The sequence below is a fragment of the Balaenoptera borealis genome (genome assembly GCF_965194805.1).
Source record: "Balaenoptera borealis genome assembly, chromosome: 4".
Classification (NCBI taxonomy): Eukaryota; Metazoa; Chordata; class Mammalia; order Artiodactyla; family Balaenopteridae; genus Balaenoptera; species Balaenoptera borealis.
The window spans coordinates 5,624,915-5,644,689 of record NC_138861.1 but is presented as its reverse complement, the minus strand read 5'-3'; the positions used below and the strand labels follow the sequence as shown (position 1 = coordinate 5,644,689).

At 31.7% G+C, this 19,775-nt stretch overlaps 1 protein-coding gene across 8 annotated transcripts in view; it reads left to right on the top strand.

The window, feature by feature from the left end:
• FSTL5 (follistatin like 5) overlaps positions 1-19,775 on the top strand; it is a 771,595-nt gene that overhangs the window by 658,197 nt on the left and 93,623 nt on the right. For all 8 annotated transcript variants that reach the window (XM_082391660.1, XM_082391659.1, XM_082391666.1 and 5 more), the window contains one exon: positions 8,252-8,370. In XM_082391660.1, coding sequence (XP_082247786.1) covers positions 8,252-8,370 — 119 coding nt within the window. The remainder of the gene's footprint in view (positions 1-8,251; positions 8,371-19,775) is intronic.

The following is a 19,775-nucleotide window of genomic DNA, read 5'->3' as shown; positions in this document are numbered from 1 at the left end:
TTGTTAATTCTCAATAGGGTTGTTTTATCAACTCCTTAAATATAGTCTGCACTCAATAAATGCCATCCACGGTCATTTATTATTGTCTTCGTTTTTCTTAATCAGTCACAAAGGCCGAGAGGAATGTGTTTGCCCAGGTATTCAAATAACCCAAGTGCTTTAGTTAAATTCTTAGGAGAAAATTAAGGATAAGTCATCATTACACTCCTGGTAAACAATGGCCAACATAACTGCCTTCAGGATCCATCCTAGAAAAACTTTCTCTTCCCCAGTTATAGCTTCCTAAAATTATTGAAGCAGAATAATAACAATATCAGTAACCAGAACACATTTATTGAGCCCTTATACTGTGCTAGATACTGTACCAAGTATCTTAGAATATTAGATCCATTAAAATTAGCAAAAGGTGAGCATAACACTTGATTTTTTTTTTGGTTCTTGGTATTTCTTGCTCCTCAAATCTTTTGTAAAGGCTCCTTTAAACTCCAGTTTACTAAAGAGGTTCTGGTGTAACTTTATCTTCTCATTTTATTCCTCTTGGATATTTCACATTTGAACGTACAAATGCAATCATTACTGAAACAGATATGACATGATTAACATATGCGTTAGACATTTCTTTATACTCTCTTCCTTCTTGAGATTAAACAAATTTCTCTGGGTACCACAGATCTAGCTTTGTTAGCTAATTGCTGGGAAAATTTGAATGAATCATTTTACCTCTCTGAGCCAGACTTTTCTAAAACAATGCTTGAAATACAGTTTGGGACTCACCTTGCAAATTTGTGATATGTATATCTCCTTAAAATATGTGAAACAACTCTTCCTTATAATTTGACCTTGATAACAGTCATTAACATTATTAGTTTGTAATACTCATTGATATGTAATAATAATATAATTTTCTTCAGACTACCCTTAAAAGTATAGGAGACCTGCAGATTAATTAAAATCACACTGAGATTCATTTTATGAAATCATTTTTATTTATTTAAAATTTTCTTCTGTTAGTCTTTGAAGATGTATGTTCTCAATAATTATTCTCCATCAATCAGTGATGTGCTTACTCTTCATGACTTTGACACAGAATATGTGCTTGAGAAATCAGAGCTATTTAGTACATTTTGCAGATAATTTTAAAACTTATACAAGAAATGTTTTGGGGAAAGTTTTTAAATCTTTTATTTCATGTACAGTTATCATCAGAGCACTTTGTTTTTTGAAATAAAAAGATTTAAAATAATACGTTTGAGAAAATAATATACTTGACTCAGATTAATAGGAATCTGTAAATTACTTTTTATAATGCCACAGTTATCGGCAAGGCATTACAATTAGAAACGATTGCATGTAATAATAATGGTGGCCAGAGATAATAGACCAGCTTGAGGAATCACTGAACCCCAGCTGTGTGTACAATTATTTCATAAAAAATAATTAAAATAATAAAGAAAGTTTCCAAAGCAAATTTCTACCTCTGTTTTTAAAAGATAGAATAATAACTAATATGAACAACATTTTTCTGTGGTTCATTTTTATTTCCACACTAGCAGTGCTTTCTATTTGTATGCTTGTCTTCTTACCATGGCCAAGAGAAATTTATCTCAGGAAGAACCCATTGAAGAATTTCAAGCATTTTTAGATGAATAATAATGGAAAGAGAGTTTAAAATGATAATACCTCTATAATGTCATATGACTTACATGCAAGTGTAAGATCTATAAAATTTTGTTTAACTGAAAAATTATTTTTAAATGTATACATCAGAATCTGGCTTATCCAGGACTTTGTGAGCTAAATCAACTTTACTGAATTTTGTGTATATTATCTTATTAATCACACGGATATTTAAGCATGAAAGGGTCCTCTGTTTCTGAGTTCACCTTTCAGTTCTTTTCTAGCCATGATTCAAGTTAACAGGAGTGTAAAAATAAAATGTTTTCAAAGAGAAGTATCTCACTCATTTACTGACAAATATTTTAAAGAGCCTACTGTATGTAGAACACTTTGAAAGCACTGGAAATATAAAGATAAGAACTAGTATCTGCTCTAAAGACGTTCTCAATCTAGTAAATTAAAGGCTAAATCATTCTTATTGTCAACTAATTTTACTACCTATATGATTTCAAAATACACATTAAAAGATTCAGTAGGATTGGGTCTCTTCTACAATATTTTTTATGATCTTGTTATCAAATATAATCTAATAAAGTATTTCCTAGTATTTATTTAGTAGACAACAGTTTGGGTATATGTTATAAGGTCTAACAATAATAAATGTTTGTATAAGCATTGAATTAAAGGAACTTAAAACATTTTATTCACTGCAGGATTAAGCTGAACTTTTAAACATACTACTTTCAGACTCTAAGGAGAGATGTTGGGTGGTTCATTATATGACACAGAATTTTCTAAATTTATTATAACATGTAATTATTTTGATGAATACCTATAGAATCAATATTTAACTGAAGCTACTTTGGGAAATACTGGCTTGATGTGATATCCAATGATTTGAAAGCAAAAATATGTATATTGATATTTTCCATATTTATAAAAATTGTCTCTTCTATTCTTTGTAAATATTTATGAATCTATTCACACATAAATATGGTATAGAAATGGTTCAAATAAATTTCTATATTAGTTGGGCTAGTTAACACCAACCAACACCAGGTACAAGTAGACATTACGGTGAAATCTTGCAAAAAAGTTTACATCATCTGATTAGCTTTGTGAACTATAATATCACCAAAGTGGGGAAAAAAGAATAATAGGAAGCAGGTCAGCTCTTAACTCCTTTAGCCTGAGATTTTTCACATTTCGTTGTCCAGACCATTATATGCTGCAGGGGAGCACTGGAAATATAGGAGCATGCACGCCTGCTTAATGAGCTACTTGAGCCTCCTGTATAATTATTTTTAGAGACAAAAACTTGCTAAGGTTCTCAGGACCAGATTACTGTCTCACAATAATACTGGTGAAATACTTAAAATGAAAAAGGAGAGTTTTCAGAGGGTAAGGCTTCTAAATTCATGAGAGTTAGTGAGTCATATAATTGGGTGAGGCAGAGACCACGCCTTCTAATGGCTGGCTGCGATGCCATCGCCAAAGTGATGAAAGCTGTCAATGTTTTCATTTGCAAGTTCCCTACCTTCTCTGATGAAAACAAATGTCAAATTTTAGCGCTTCAAATTATCTCATAAACCTGTTTTCAAATCAAAAATGAATCTGACAAGAGATAACCATTTTCAGATATATGTGTATACACACACGTATGCATATATGTATACACACATATACATGTGTACATATATAATTATACATATGATTTCACCTAATATTAACTACATAGCAAACAAATACTCTATTATGTTATAACCTTTGCTATGTTAATTATTAAATGTGAAATTAATCATGTAAATATGCATTCAGTTTTTTTCAGCATATCTTTGGAAGTTCATGAAATTGAATTCTGACTTAAAGGGACAGGTTTTAGATAATATCACTCTGACCAATATATATAATGTTCAGACAGTACCCACTTTCCTGGATTAATAGTGGCTAATAAAGAGCTTAACACAGTCACTCCCAGAATATCTGCTAGAAGAATGAGAGAGGAAGTCAGTCTAATTTTAGTTGAACATAACATAGAAATCTCATTGAGGTGTGATGGTTTGGTTTTGCTATGTATGTGAAAAGGATTTTAACTCCAAAGACAGAGATACAAAAATGGGAACATTCATGAAACAAAAATCCCTCCCTGCTGAGTTATTCAAGGTGAGAGATGCAATATAGACCATCTATTCTTGCCTATATTTTTCTTTAGCTAAAAAAAAAAAAAAAAAAGATTTCTTCTATATTAAAAATATGAGTAAGTTTAGGATCACTTGAAAGGGAAAATAATGATATAATATCAACTAATAAAGGACTTTAACACCAAACATTGATTTATCTTTGATTGGTTACCAAATCAGTGCTTTGTAGGATTATAATTTGCCATTGATCATAATTTAAATGCTAAAGTAATGGCGGTTTAAGTCAGAGGAAGGCAAACATCAGCACAAAATATTTTTGTTATTGACTTAAATATTCATCCAATAATCACACATTAACCAAATATTACTCTTCATATAAACTATGGAATATATATGTAATTTATAATACATAATATAACTATATTATCATGATACACTATTGTTCTTGAGAAGAAATCCTCAAAGGATTGAGACAAGAATGTGAATTATGTACATTTTTTTCTCAGTCCATCTCATGTATTTAAAGGTGCAGTATTTGTTGAAAAACCCTCTGGGAAATACTTCTCTCTTATGAGACTGCACGTAATTCTTGCCATGTCCTCTCTGTATAGAAAGGAAAACAAAGAAGAAGAAGAGCTCACAAAGAAAAAACAAATTATGGATCACTTTTTGGTGCTACTGTACTTTGTTAGATTAACAATCGACCTGGAAAAGACAAAGTACCTGTGTCTGTCTTCACAGGGGATGAAAAAGACAAAACAGCACATACTCCTAATCTTTACCATGACTAAAGTGGTAAAGCTTTTACTGAAGTCAAGAGCCTTTGTAATAAACTGCAATAGAAAGCATCAATGAGGAGAGAATGGTAACTGAAACCTACATGGTTATCAGACTTTTGGGGACTCAAAATTATTCACAACTCCAAGAGCTTTTGTTTATGTGGGTTATTTCTATCCACTTGTATTTACCATATAAGAAATTAAAACAGAGAAAATTAAAATATGTATTTATTTATTTGTTTAAAATAACCATAATAAATAACCCATTACATGTAGCCATAAATACCACATTATTTGTAAAGTTATATTAAGACTCACTGTTGTACATTTTGCAAATTTTTTAAATATCTGGCTGAATAAAAGATGCTGGATTCCTATATTTGCTTCTGCATTGAACTGTTGTGATATCACTCATAACATCATATGTCAAGTAGCCTGTTGAGAACTACATTCCACATTTGGAAGCATCTAATTTGTGAGAATGAGAGAGAAAAATGCAAATGACATCTTAGCATTATTATGAACATAGTTTTGACTTTGCAGACCCTCTGAAAGGATCAACTTTGAGAACTGCTCTACTAGAAAATCAAGTTGCTCTTTTAGCAGGCTCACGCATTCATAGAATTCAATCTCGTAGAAAACTGAAATGTACTAGTAGTATATCTCACAGTAGATTTGAGGAAAACAGGAGGACAGTAATCACATTTTGGTTAGATGCCATTTCACCATTTTTTTTCACTGATGTTTCAAAGAAGACATAATGCCAGTCATAAAAAGAGGGACAGTTATCATTTCTTGAACTCATAGTAAGAGTTCAAGCCACTCTGCTACATGTTTTCCTTTCTCCATCTCATTTACTTCTTACAACAGCTGCATAAATCTAATTATGAGATGGAGAAATTACAGCACAGATATTACATGGGAAATAACTTTCCCACGATACAACAGTAAGTTCTATAGTCGTGATTTACCTCTGAGCTGTCTGAATTCAGAAAATTAAGTTTATCTCTCTTTGTTATATTCTCCCACACAAAAATAAAAAAAAGTTAGGGCATGGAAACTTAATAGTTATAATTAACATACACAGATATGTTATTGCTTCCTATACAGATTAAGCTAACAAACGCCCCAAAGTGAAAATCAGCATGTGTTTTCAATTACCACATCTCAAGCATCAGGTAATTCATATCATTCTATGCCTAGTATATTCAAAATAAATTATAATATTATAGCAGCAAATTTAAAATGATATATAGCTGCATCATATATTCAGATTATAAATTCTGCTGCTAAAACCTAGTAATTGATGAACAAAATATGTCTAGCAAGAAAATAAATGCAAAATATCCCTCGTGTAGGTAGGGAAGAGAGGAAGACACAGATGGCTCTGAAGATAAAGTTTTATTTCATAGCGGAGTGATTGATACATAGGTGTTCAGTTTATCTTATTATTTTAACATATATTTATACATGATACTTTGTTGGCATTACTATTTCATAAACACTAGGGAGTTATATTCCCACCAAAAACAGTAAAATGCAAAAGCAAACTAAACGTTTCATAACTTTATCTGTATTTTTCAATAACTTGTAACTGGGAAAGTAGCTTATACTCTGTAAAAATGCTGATGTGTATGTAACTCATACTTTTAAAAGCAAGAAAATGGACTTTCAGTTTTGAAAGTGATTTGCATGGATTAAGTGAGTTTTAGAGGAAAATACAGCTCAAGAAATTTCATCTGTGGAATCCCACTGACTGTACTGTGCACCGAATATAGTAAAATAACACAATAAAAATATCCATAGGAATAAGGGCAGGGAATACTTCAAGAAACTTTGCAAACTGTCTGCACTTAGAGTAGTTGTCAAGTTCAAACACATTCAGACTCCTGACTGTGGAGCAGAATCGTGCAATACCTGAAGGAGAATATAGTCATGTTCATTAAAAAATGTTACGAGCTTTGTACGTAACTGACACAACTGAAAATCAGATACAAGTTTCAACTACCAGTATTGTTAATTTGCTAGTCACTGATACATAGCGCACATCAACGTTCTGACAATGTTTACACAGAAGCTTGCTAATACAAATCAATTTTTTTGCATAAGCGGTTTTTGTAAGTTGTATCCTTTTGGTATGGAATTGATCCCTCTGTATTCAAAGCTATAATTATAAATTGTAGCTGACAACTCTTAAATTTTATTTTATGAAAACATAACTTGAATTTAGTTCTTGCAACTTCTGCTACTGTTCTGGAATATCTCATTGTAACATTGTGCACTCTGGAATTAAAATGCACAATTAACTGATAAAGATTGCATGTATTAAAATATGAGGACTGTAAAATATTTATAAAACAATAATAAGATGTGCCAAAATAATCTGGATCATTTAAAATATATATGCATTATTAGAAATAATTTCACTCTGTATAAACACCAATAAAGTGATAATTATGATCAAATACATTTTCCTCTGAATCCTAAGAATAGATGGTAACTTTTAAAATTAACTAGGAACATATTTAACAAAAATAAATGTGGCTTAAGTTGAATAAACAATTTTTTTTTTTTTTTACAAATCAATAAACTTTTATTGTAATCCTCAGGCTTGACTTCATGGGCCTTGCAGGTGTCCTCAATTGAAGTAAAAATTAAAAGTAAATGTTTTTAAAAGTTAAGCATTTTAAAGAACAATGTTTTGCTTTTCAAACTCTCAAGATTTCAGTATAATTGTTTATCTATTGGCTCTCACTGAACTATGTGAGGTATAGTTATACTGAATAAATATGATTGTGCAAACCAGTACACCTGGATGAGGTACTCAGGTGAGGATCAGGAAAGGGAGAACTACATGCTCTTAGTCTGGACATGTTGGAACAAATCAGAAGCAGAGGAAACAAAGAGAGCAGGTGTGCAATCATACGTGACAAGTCCCCAGGTGCAGACCTCCGTTAACTCCACGACATTCCAGATGTCTAATCTGTAGCATCCGTACCCATGAGGTGTGAGTTTATAATATAAGTTAGATGAATTTCTGAGATGTCACACACCCAAACCCTCACTGTGAAAAGAAATTAAAAGTATGATTTAAATGAGATTTTTGCAAGACCTTAAATTAATTCAAATTTTAAACTGGAGAAATAGACCCCAAACTTTGTCACTATGAAAACTGATATGTAAGACCTCTAGTAGGATTATATTTACAAACATTATTTTAGGAAAATACATATTCTCCAAAATCTGGGGGACTTGGTCTTTTTGTTTCTAAAAGTCTCTATATAAGCTAAATTCCTGCAAAGAAAGCCATTTTATTTTCCTTAGGGAACTCTAATAGAAATAGGATAAATATGATTCTTCAAAAAGTACTTTTGTGTCTTAATCAGCACCTAAATTAAGTAGGGATGGTAACAGATATAATCTACGTATGAAAGATTTCATTTCCATTTATAATTATTTTTAAATATATGAAACATTTGTTGAATTATGTTAAAGAAATCACTGACTTGCAGATTAGAGAGAGGAAGTAGAATGTCTGCATAATATTGCAGAGTTACTTGGGCATATGGTAAAGGTCTCACATGGTTTGCTTTATTAGCATTATAGGACTTCACAAATTGATCTCTCACCAGCAATGTGAGGGGCACTGAGTTTTGGTTGTAAATGTTTCTGATAATTTTATTTTGAACTTTTGAATGTGTTTTTACTCCTAAGGTCTGGGAATTGGGAACATGTTCTATGTTTTTTATGAAGATGGAATCAAAGTGATACAACCCATAGAATGTGAATTTCAGAGGCACATTAAGCCTAGTGAAAAGCTCCTTGGATTTCAGGCAAGTATTTTAAAAATTCCTTTACAGTTTTATACAGTAATTTTGTTAAGTAGAATTGTATTTTGGAAATACAATGAAAGCTACACATATATGAGACACGGGGGTAGGACAGTGTTAAAACTATGATATTATCTGTTACTCTATGCAGATTTTATACTTAAAGAGGAAGATAATATATTGTGTATTTGTAATGACTTGTTTGTAATTAAAATAAAGGCACTAGAGGTGAAATACCAAAAGTGAACACAGCATAATAACTTCACCCGTTCCTTAATTTAGAATGTCTCCCATTTTGGCAGGCAATGGTTACTTTACTGTAATGAAAGAAAACAGCCCATAAATAATCTGATGGGAAGTTGAGGTATATTAGATGCTTTATAAATGTTGATGCCCATTTATTCTTCATCTTGTTTTTTCATGTACCTTTATTTATTTACATGTACTTACCTTTCACAGAAATATTTATTTTCTGCAAAATTTTGGTCAGCTTTCAGAAAATGAAAGAATATATGACAAAATGTGTATTGCTTATACATATTAAGGACTGTACTTCTGTGCAGGATAATAAGAAATAATAATTAATTTTATATTGCTATGACTATGTATATCTCCACATAAATATGTATACACCAAAATATGTAATACTGAAGGTACCCATGTTACCTTTGTGTTCCCACACAAGTGCAGGCATGCACCAGACACCCAAAATAAGGTAAGATATTGGTAGACCTCAGAATGCAACCGTGTCTTGATACTCATTTTAAGGTTGACATGGCGACAAGATATGAACAAAATAGATATTAATGCCCTGGTTTAGATCCTTTACTTTCAACTCCTATTTTGAGCCTACCAGTAGCCAGTGTTGCCACATATTGAATTATGGAGAAAACAATTTACAAATTAAAGCCATGTCCTAGAATGAGAAGAAGGAAAAAAAATATGAGACTGAGGTAAGATAGGCCAGCATCTCTCAGACACTCTTTAGGACAAAGCAATCTAATGACCTCCTATTTTAAATAAAAGAAATGATTTAACTCAATATGTGGATGAGTGTTTAAAACAAAAGAAACTGTTTTTAATTTAAAAATATTTCACTTAAAGGCTAAATTACTAAATAGAATCATTACCATTTTTGTTAAACTATAAGTTTAACAAGTATGAAAACACTTTAAATTGTACGTGCAATTTTCTTTTCTTTTATAATCAGATGATATCAATACTGACTAAATCCATTTTGAATAAGGTGTGTGTGTATGTAAAGAAACACATATAAAAATATAAATATTTGCTTCTGATAAAGCAAGTCATTCAGTTTTATGGCATGTGTATATTTTTATAAAAACATTATGGATGAGAAATTTGGGCTAACAGACAGATATTGGAAATGTGGCATCAAAATAGTTATTTAAATCAAAGCAAAATCATTTTACAAAAGAGTGTTTCTGATTCCTACAGGATTGGTAGCATTGTAGCTAACTATTTGGAATCTAAAGCTGAAAAAGCAAGGAAAAACTGATGTGATAGTTTTGTGACATGTCTGGAAAATAGGGATGTGAAGTTTACTTACCTGAATGTCTCTTTTTAAAACCTTTGATTACTTAGACTTCCTCCTAAAACAAGTAGATCTCTCTCTCTGTCTCTCTCTCTCTCTATATATATATATATACACACACATATATATAGTGAGAAATTATATACATATATAAATTATATATACCTTTCTATAAAAAATTAAAATTGAAGAGGAGATAGAAACCAAACATCAGTGATGACAGCCTTAACTCATTTCCTTCAACCTGAGAACCCTTATCCACAACAATGACAAGGCAGTGATTATTAGTTATTAAGAACTAATTGACTGCATCAGATTTTTCAAATCATAGCCGTTGGAAATCTTACATCCATCCTACACATGGGATTATTCTAGAAATTCATACTGCAAAATAAAAAGAAATGTAAGGATAGAAAGTTAGCATTCTTATATAAAACAAACATTTACAAAAATTTCTATATGTTAATGGAAAACTAAGCAAAAATATAAGAAAAGTTAGATTTGTATTTTTAAGATGAGAGAAACTATCAAATTGTGTGTGTTTAAATTTATGACATTTCTACTGTTTGGATGTTGAAATTAAAATACAAATACATTTTAGCTGACCAATATATTTGTTAAAGCACTAAGAATAATATAAAGAATGGATAATTGGCTAAAACTACATCCTGATTACATTGTAAAATGCAGAATACAGGCATTTGTTTATACCAAAAAAGAGAGACATATTTCTCATGCAGTTATTATGGTCCACATATATGAAATAAAGGCTAGAGTAGATAAACTTTTATTTCATATTCCTTTGTTATTTTGTTATTCCTTAATGTGAGATAAGCTGAAATAATTGGAATATGTATACACAGACACTTTCATGATACACAAGTATACAGCACTAGAAAAAAGAAAAATTGACGGCAGTATGCTTTGAGAATAAATGTTGAATTAAATGTGTTTCTTATGTGAAGCTATTTTATTTCTGTTTAAACACAAGAAGATGTTCATTTCAGAGTGTGTAAGCTATTTGGTGCCACATTCTACTAGATTTCATTTCTAATTATAAAATAATTTCATGAGAAAATTGTTGAGTATTATGTCAAGAGAACATTTTTCTCCAGAGAAACAGAGCCAATAAGATTAGTAACTGTATCCTTGTCCGGATCTGGATCTGGATCTATATCTCTCCATCACTGTCTGTCTCCATCTCCTTATTTTAAGGAATTGGCTCCGGAACTGGTGGGTGGAGTGGCACGCACGTGTGTGAAATCTGTAGGGCAGGCCAGGCAGTAGGAAATTCAGATACGAGTTGATGTTCAGTCTGGAATCCAAAATCCACAGATTAGGCCAGCAGAGTGCTGATACAAGTCAACACTGGGGTCTTGAGTCTGACGTCTATAGGCAGACTGGAAACAAACAGATTTCTGTGTGGAAGCCTTAAGGCGGGATTCCTTCTTCCGTGGGAAACCTCACTCTTAAATCTGAAGGCCTGCAACTGACTGCATGAGTGCCACTCACATTCCGGGGGGTGATGTCTTAATTAAAGCCAACCGATTTAATTTACTTTTTAATTAATTTTTATTGGAGTATAGTTGCTTTACAATGTTGTGTTAGTTTCTGCTGTACAGCAAAGTGAATCAGTTATACGTATACATATTTCCCCTCTTTTTGAGATTTCCTTCCCATTTAGATCACCATAGTTCATTAAGTAGAGCTCCCTGTGCTATACAGTAGGTTCTCATTAGTTATCTATTTTATACATAGTAGTGTATATATGTCAATCATAATTTCCCAATTCATCCCTCCACCCCCCTTCCCTGCTAAGTATCCATATGTTTGTTCTCTACATCTGTGTCTCTATAAAGCCAACTAATTTTAAATGTTAATCACCTCCACAAATACTTTCACAACGGCATCCAGACTAGTTCTTTTTTTATTATTTTATTCAAGTATAGTTGATTTACAATGTTGTATTAATTTCTTCTGTATAGCAAAATGATTCAGTTATATATATATATATATATATATATATATATATATATACATATATATTCTTTTTCATATTCTTTTCCATGATGGTTTATCACAGGATACTGAATATAGTTCCCTGTGCTTTACAGTAGGACCTTCTTGTTTATCCATTCTCTATCAGACTAGTTCTTGACCAAAAACTGAGCGACATAGCCTAGTCATAGCCAAGCTGACATAGGAAACAACCCACCACATCTTACTATCTCTATTAGTCAAGACTTTGATTAGCATTTTTATTCCCAATGTACTTACACATGGCAGGTAGTCAAGTAATATTTGTGAAATGAATTTAAGGAAAACTCCATTGCTTAGAGCCTTAGGCTATTCATTCTTTTATGCATTGCCTGAGTTTAAAGATGTTTACATCTAATTCTCTCCTCACCTCTCCTTGCTTTACAATTCCCACAAAACAGTGTTCTTCTTGTGAAAAACGTTTCACAGAATAATTGATCACTGAATTGTTTCAGGGTAAACATAACCTCATGGTTCTATTAATTCAAGATCACACAGTCAAAATATACTGTGCAAATGCCCAGTCTAAGATAGTTTGGAGTTCTATTATAGAAAAAAGAAAGCTAGTTCTTCTGGATTTTAGAAGATAAATCACTTGATTGTGAGTAATGGAAATGAGTCTTTTCGAATCATTTTTTCCCCACAAAAAAGGATTAAACATAAAAATAATATTTTTCAAAGTCACTGTTGATATTAAGAGAATTGCAATTCCCAGTACAACTCATTGGCTAGTAAAGTTTAGATAAAAACTGAAATATTTAGAATACAGAATCTTTGATCAAATCTCTTAGAAGATGCTGTTTGCTTGCTCTAAATAAAAATTCAATTTTAGTACAATGCCAGATTACATCAGGTTTCAGCTTTTGGTAGTGAGTTGGTTGAAGATTCACAGAACATGCTTTTATTTATACTTTCATCTATCTTTTTTCCTTTTTTTGTGATGCAGCCTAACTAGACAGGATTCTTGCTATATTTATCCTAGTTGTATACATGATTTCATCTTGTCACCTACAGTAAGTATGTACTTCAAGCAAATAGGATTCTATCTCAGACTTATAACTTCAGAACTCAAACTGAAATGGGTTTGGAAAAATTTTTCAATTATTAGGCTTTTGCAAGATTACCAACTGTTTCACTCTTCTGGTTTTCAAGTATTTTGTCAACCTTATCGACAACTCTTTTAATCTTCAATGCTTTTTTACTTCACTTCCTTCTCTGTTCGCTTATTAAGATCCAGCTGCTGTTCTCCATACATACCATGGTGTTATTTATTCTTTCATGAGGACTAGAAGAGCTTGAAAGAAAAATCACACAAATCTTATCATGCGTGGGTCTTAAGTATATAGATGTGTGTGTGTGTATTTTGGTTGGGGGGCAATGTTGCGTGGCTTGTGGGATTTTAGTGCCCCAGCCAGGGATCAAGCTTGGGCCCGTGGCAGTGAGAGCACAGAGTCTTAACCACTGGAGCACCAGGGAATTCTCACATGCATGGGTCTTATATTTTAGGATGCAAAGATTCTGTTCCTGGTTTTAATGCAACTTAAATGATGCTAACTCAAGAGGATCATAGTTTCTGCAGAAAGTCTGATGTGAATCACCTCTAAAATGTCTATTTTCTAGTCTTGGAATTTCCACATAAGAAAATTACCTAGACTTTATAAATGAATATGATTGGTACTCTATTAGAATGGAGTTTTTACATAGGAACAGGTTGTGTCCATAGTGTGCAGAATACTCAGGTATCAAGAAATTGAAAGTGAGATTAGAAATGGGGAAACAGCTCTCTCTGCTGTGTCCACACTTCTCTCTCTGCTGGCGTTCCCCTCTTCTCAAGCAGTGCAGCCTTCAGGGCATTTATCAATTTCCTTGCTAATACTTCCAAACCCCCTTTTCAGCATCTCCTTCTGTTTCTAATCCAGTTACTACTTCTCCAAACTCTGTCCAGAAAAATAATTGTTAAAACACCAGCCGCTTTATACAATACAGACAATTCATTTCTCCATGAAGCCATCAAGCAACCTTTTGAATTCAATACCACTGTATATTTCAGAAAGGTACTCGAAATATTTCCCCACTTATTCTTTTCTCAGTGGGTCTCTATTCAAACATGGCTTAACTTACAAAGAGTTCTAGAATGATAAAAATTTAAGCTTTCTTTACAATGATATCCTGCAAAGAGCTTCCTTTGCACTTACAATGATATCCTGCAAAGAGCTGCCTAAAGAGAGTAATGCAAACTACCTCTAACTATTCCTTAGAAGATTATGCTGTTGATTTTAAAAGAAATAAATTTATGAAATTGGTCTTTGAAGCCCTGGATTTAAAGGGGCCTTGTAATCTTTCATTAAAAATCACACTCTTATGAAATTCTCACATTGTGCTTCTGTTACGCTTGAAGTAGGCAAGGCTAACATTAGGGGGATAGCCACGGGGAGCATGTAAATCATGCAACAGCACCTTAATGGAGTTGTATAGCATATTAATTGGATCAAGTAATCTTATCTAAGAAAGCATATTAGGTTTTCAAGAGATTATTAATAAGAACCAGCCAAGTTATTTGGTAAATGTGACCAGAATTATGTATGTGTCTCAAACAATCTCTTGCCATCACAGTTTTCATATGAAATATAAGGATTCACTATACACACCTAGGAGCACATTTTCTGTACTTGAGAAAGAAATGTACTTATAGTAATTTAGAATTTCAATAGAAACTTCTTAAGGGTAAAAATGAAGAGTTTAACATAAAAATTATTCATACAAATATCTTTAAACATAAAACCATTTTACTTGAGACTTACAAAAATCACATAAATCTAGCTTTTATGGCTCTTAAACTACAGTTTCTGGACTAAGATTGAGTTTTATTCACAAAAAAAGTGCCTGTTGACTTATTCAAGGTAATAGATTGGCATTGTAAAAATAAAATAATACAAAAGTAGTAGTTTCTTATTTTGTGCCTTACTATCCCCAGTCTGACTTCATGCAACCAATTACATTTAATCACTTCAAGTAATGTGCTCAGGAATGATATTTCTTGAACTATCAATATTAGATATTTTCTAGTGATGTTCCTCTCTGAAGGATGATAATTTCCAAATTTTCTTCTTTCTAAATATGTTGAAAACTTACTGTAGCAAGATTAATTGTAATTATCATATTGAGGATTAGATTTATGATTTTAATGATTTATTTAAATCTTAGTCCTTATTTTTCTTTTCCTTTTCTTTCTTAAAATGTCTATTTAACTGATCTCTTGCTTGATTTCTCATTGCTTATATTTTATATTTCAACAATAGTTGTCAAAATTGTAATTTAATACTGAAGGCTTGTCACTTCTTTAATATCTTTTTCGTATTTAGATAGGTCATTAATCTCAGTTTGAATAATTTGAGAGGCTGTGCAAGAAGGAAAATAATACAGTAAATTAATGCCTTTATTTTATTTTATTAAATGTTTGAATAACTAAATTTTTTTTAAAAAATTGCTAAACGTTTACAATGACAGTTTTGCATTTCTCCATGTACTTTATCATATAATGATGTTATATGTTTTCTAAATTTCTTAAATCTATATTTAAGATACAACTATATAATAAAACTCTCAAGGAAAACAAAACTTAAACCTCAAAATTATTGTTCATCCCATTACTATTTAAGCTGCTAATTTTTGCCCATTAAAACTCTTTTTTTTCTCATATTTAAAAATCCACACACTAGTATCATTTTCATTTAAAAAGTCACTCTTTAATATATAACTTTCAGCATAGTTATTTGTGAATATAATTTTGCAAAAATATCAACTTATGTCTAATAGTTTACTTTTGAAATTATTTAGAAAGCTTAAAGATGCAAAAGAAAAATAGCATATCGGATTATATAATCTGCATACATAAAGGATTTACATTGAACTAAATCACAGAGGCAGTTTTGGTGAATTCTTATTCAATATTGTCTTCACATTATTACTCAAGAATATTTCTGAGCTGGATAGTGTGGCAGAACCCCTATCAGATTTGTCAGTGAAAAGAGATGAGAGAAAATGTAATTCTGCAGGCAATATAATAAATAAAGATATAGTTTTAAAGAAAATGTAAATTTGGTCTGTCTTCTTACCTATAAGGAAGATAGGCACAGGAGTAAATTATTTTTATGTAACATTTATTTCTAAAGGTTTACAAGATAGGATTTTAAAATGGGTATATTTTATGGTTTTTATATTAATTGATACAAACATAGCAAAATACCTATGTGTATAAATTATTTGGCCAGAATCCGCTCACTTCATACCTTTAAGAAAGAGAATATAAGGTCATTTTCAATAATAATAATTAACTAGTTAATAACATAAAGCAATAATTTTTAAAAAAATGTTGACCTGAAAAAGTATAATGATTCTCAGTGTAGGCGTTCCTGTGTGGAACAAATTAATGTGTGAATTACAATACAATTTAAAAGTACACATGCGTATAATTATCCTCTAAGGAGCCTTATAATTTTTGAAGGTAAATCTACCACATTTCAGAATGTTTTTCAGTCCATAATAATCTGGAAAAAACGACTAAGCCTGCCTTCCACATAAGGCGCCCTCTGCCGGACAATATGGGGAGATGAAGAACTCCATCAAAATGACACTTTGCCATCTGCATTGTGAGATTATGTTGCATAGAAAAAAGTTCAGTTCCTAAGTGATGTTACACTGTATTGAACAAATATAGAGAATGCAACAATCATAAAATTCCCTCAATTCATGCTTGTACGTCAACATTTTTAAAGCAGTTACAAGGCAGAATAAGCCTTTCAGAGCAAGAGATTACCTAATGCATTCTTAGAAAGGTAATCAATAAAACCTCTCTCGGTCCTCCACTAATGTCCCCCAAAACAGAAATCTGAAAAATGTACATTATCAAAACCCATGCATTTAAAGAAAGAAAGGGGAACTTACGGTTTCTGACATTCCAGGTCATTCAAATTGACCCTTTTCCTTAAAAGTTTATCTTTGTTTCCTTTGTGTCCTACGGATTTATACCAATAAGAAATAATTTAATTTACTCCATTTTAATACAAGAATTTCAAAGAATCAAGGAATAGAATCTACATGAAAGTCCTTTAAAGGTTTAATGACAGTTTGTTAATGTGGTTTATGGTCCCCCAAACTAAACTTCAAGTTTTTACTTCAATCCTATCTTGTAGAAGTAATTTCTTTGCCTGCCTGATAATCTGTCTCATAGGTATTATTTATTTCAAAATCTATATTTGCTTTAGTAATATGATCAGAACATAGAGAAGTGAAATCTGTCAAAACAAAATTGCTTGCTTTTAAAATACATTTTATTTATCTATTTATTTATTATTTTTTTGCAGTATTCACTTTATTTTATTTTATTATTTTTTTTTAACATCTTTATTGGAGTATAATTGCTTTACAATGGTGTGCTAGTTTCTGCTTTATAACAAAGTGAATCAGCTATACATATACATATATCCCCATATCTCCTCCCTCTTGCATCTCCCTCCCACCCCTCTAGGTGGCCACAAAGCACCAAGCTGATCTCCCTGTGCTATGCGGCTGCTTCCCACTAGCTATCTGTTTTACATTTGGGAGTGTATATAAGTCCATGCCACTCTCTCACTTCGTCCCAGCTTACCCTTCCCGACTCCCCGTGTCCTCAAGTCCATTCTCTGCGTCTGTGTCTTTATTCCCGTCCTGCCCCTAGGTTCTTCATAACCTTTTTTTTTTTTTTCTTTTTAGATTCCATATATATGTGTTAGCATACGGAATTTGTTTTTCTCTTTCTGACTTACTTCACTCTGTATGACAGACTCTAGGTCCATCCACCTCACTACAAATAACTCAATTTCGTTTCTTTTTATGGCTGAATAATATTCCATTGTATATATGTGCCACATCTTCTTTATCCATTCATCTGTTGATGGACACTTAGGTTGCTTCCATGTCCTGGCTATTGTAAATAGAGCTGCAATGAACATTGTGGTACATGACTCATTTTAAATGAATCTATTTGGATTAGTTTACCTTGATGCTTCAAATGAAGAAGTGTCAATGTAAATTAATCCAAACAGTCTTCTTAAAGTAGTTCTCTTAATTTTGACTATTAATCAATAGCTGGAAAGGACCATTTAAGCAAGTATTCTCTATTGTTACTTAAAGAAACTAGAGTACAGAACATATTTGAAGAAGTAACCTCTATCTTTCCATGATATCCATCAGTGTTCATAGTGATGTCATAATTTTGATGAGCTTTTCAACATTTTAAAGAGAGGTTTACATACTAAAGTCCATTCTTTTTTTTTTTTTTTTTTTTTTTTTTCTTCTTCTTTTCTTGTGTGGTCATTTAACTTCATGCGTTATCTGGTAAGAAAAGAATTTTTTAATAATAAATTTTCACCCCATCTAACCAACTTACCAATTGTGCTTCGTTAAATAAAGTTAGGAAAGAGCACCATTGCTCCTGTACAAATCAAATCTTCAACAAGTTGGGGAGTGAAATTAAATACAATTAATTCTTTAATTCCAACTATCTAAACTGCCATTTAATTGAGTTGATCCTTCATGAACGTTGTGGGTCCATATAATTTACATTTCCTGATATTCCCCATATTTGTCTAATTTCTTTAGTGCTTAATGTTAGCTTTCAATTCAAAGGACATTTTGCCAAACTCTATTTACTGGTTCTTGGACCTAATGTGAAACCTATGGTCTTGATATTTAATTTGTCTCCCCATTATTCAAGTTTATGCCTTTTCCAAAAGTCTTTTAAGTCCCTGCCCCTGGATTCTCAGGGACACCTGGACCAACCCCCACCCAGAATTCTGGCTCATTTACAAGAACCAGGAGAATCGACACACAAATCATTCAGTCCTGCACTGACAAAAGATCTAGAGTTCTTCCTTCTCTCATGTTTTGCAGACATTTGAAATTTAACACTCTACAAATTTATTTACTTTTAAATTGGTTATTCACCTCACACCTCTCAAGATGGCCATCATTAAAATGTCTACAAATAACAAATGCCAGTGAGAATATGGAGAAAAGGGAACCTTCCTACACTGTTGGTGGGAATGTAAATTGTTGCAGCCACTGTGGAAATCAGTATAGAAAGCGCCTCAAAAAATTAAAAATGGAACTACCATATGATCCAGCAATTCCACTTCTGGATATTTATCCAAAGAACATAAAAACACTAATTTGAAAAGATACATGCACCTCTATGTTCATTGTAGCATTATTTACAATAGTTAAGATATGGAAGCAACCCAATTGCCCATCAACAGATGAATGGATAAAGAAGATGTGGTATATTTATACAATGGAATATTAGTCATAAAAAAGAATGAAATTCTGCCATTTGCAACAACATGGGTGGACCTAATATAATATTTCTATAAACTGATAAAATATTTTCTGTTTAAGCAGAGTAGAAGTAATTCAGATAGCTTTGTTTTTTTTTTTTTGTTTTTTCTTTTATTGAAACCATGGACAAGTTCTAATTTAATTCTCTCAATTTCTAGATAAGGAAATGAGAAAAGACAAATAATTAGCTCAATATCATAGAACTAACAAGTGATAAAGGGAAAAATAAGTTCTCCTGACCACATATGCAACCATCATTCTGTATTTAAAGTAACTCTTTGAAATTCTTAAATATACACAGTGAACTTCCCTCCAAAACACTTTGGGAAATTGAAAAATGAAATATTTGGATGAAAAATGTGTAGACTATTATAGTTTTCATGAAATGTATCCCATAGTGAATTTTCTATAGGAAAATAACAGGTAACATTTATTGATCATT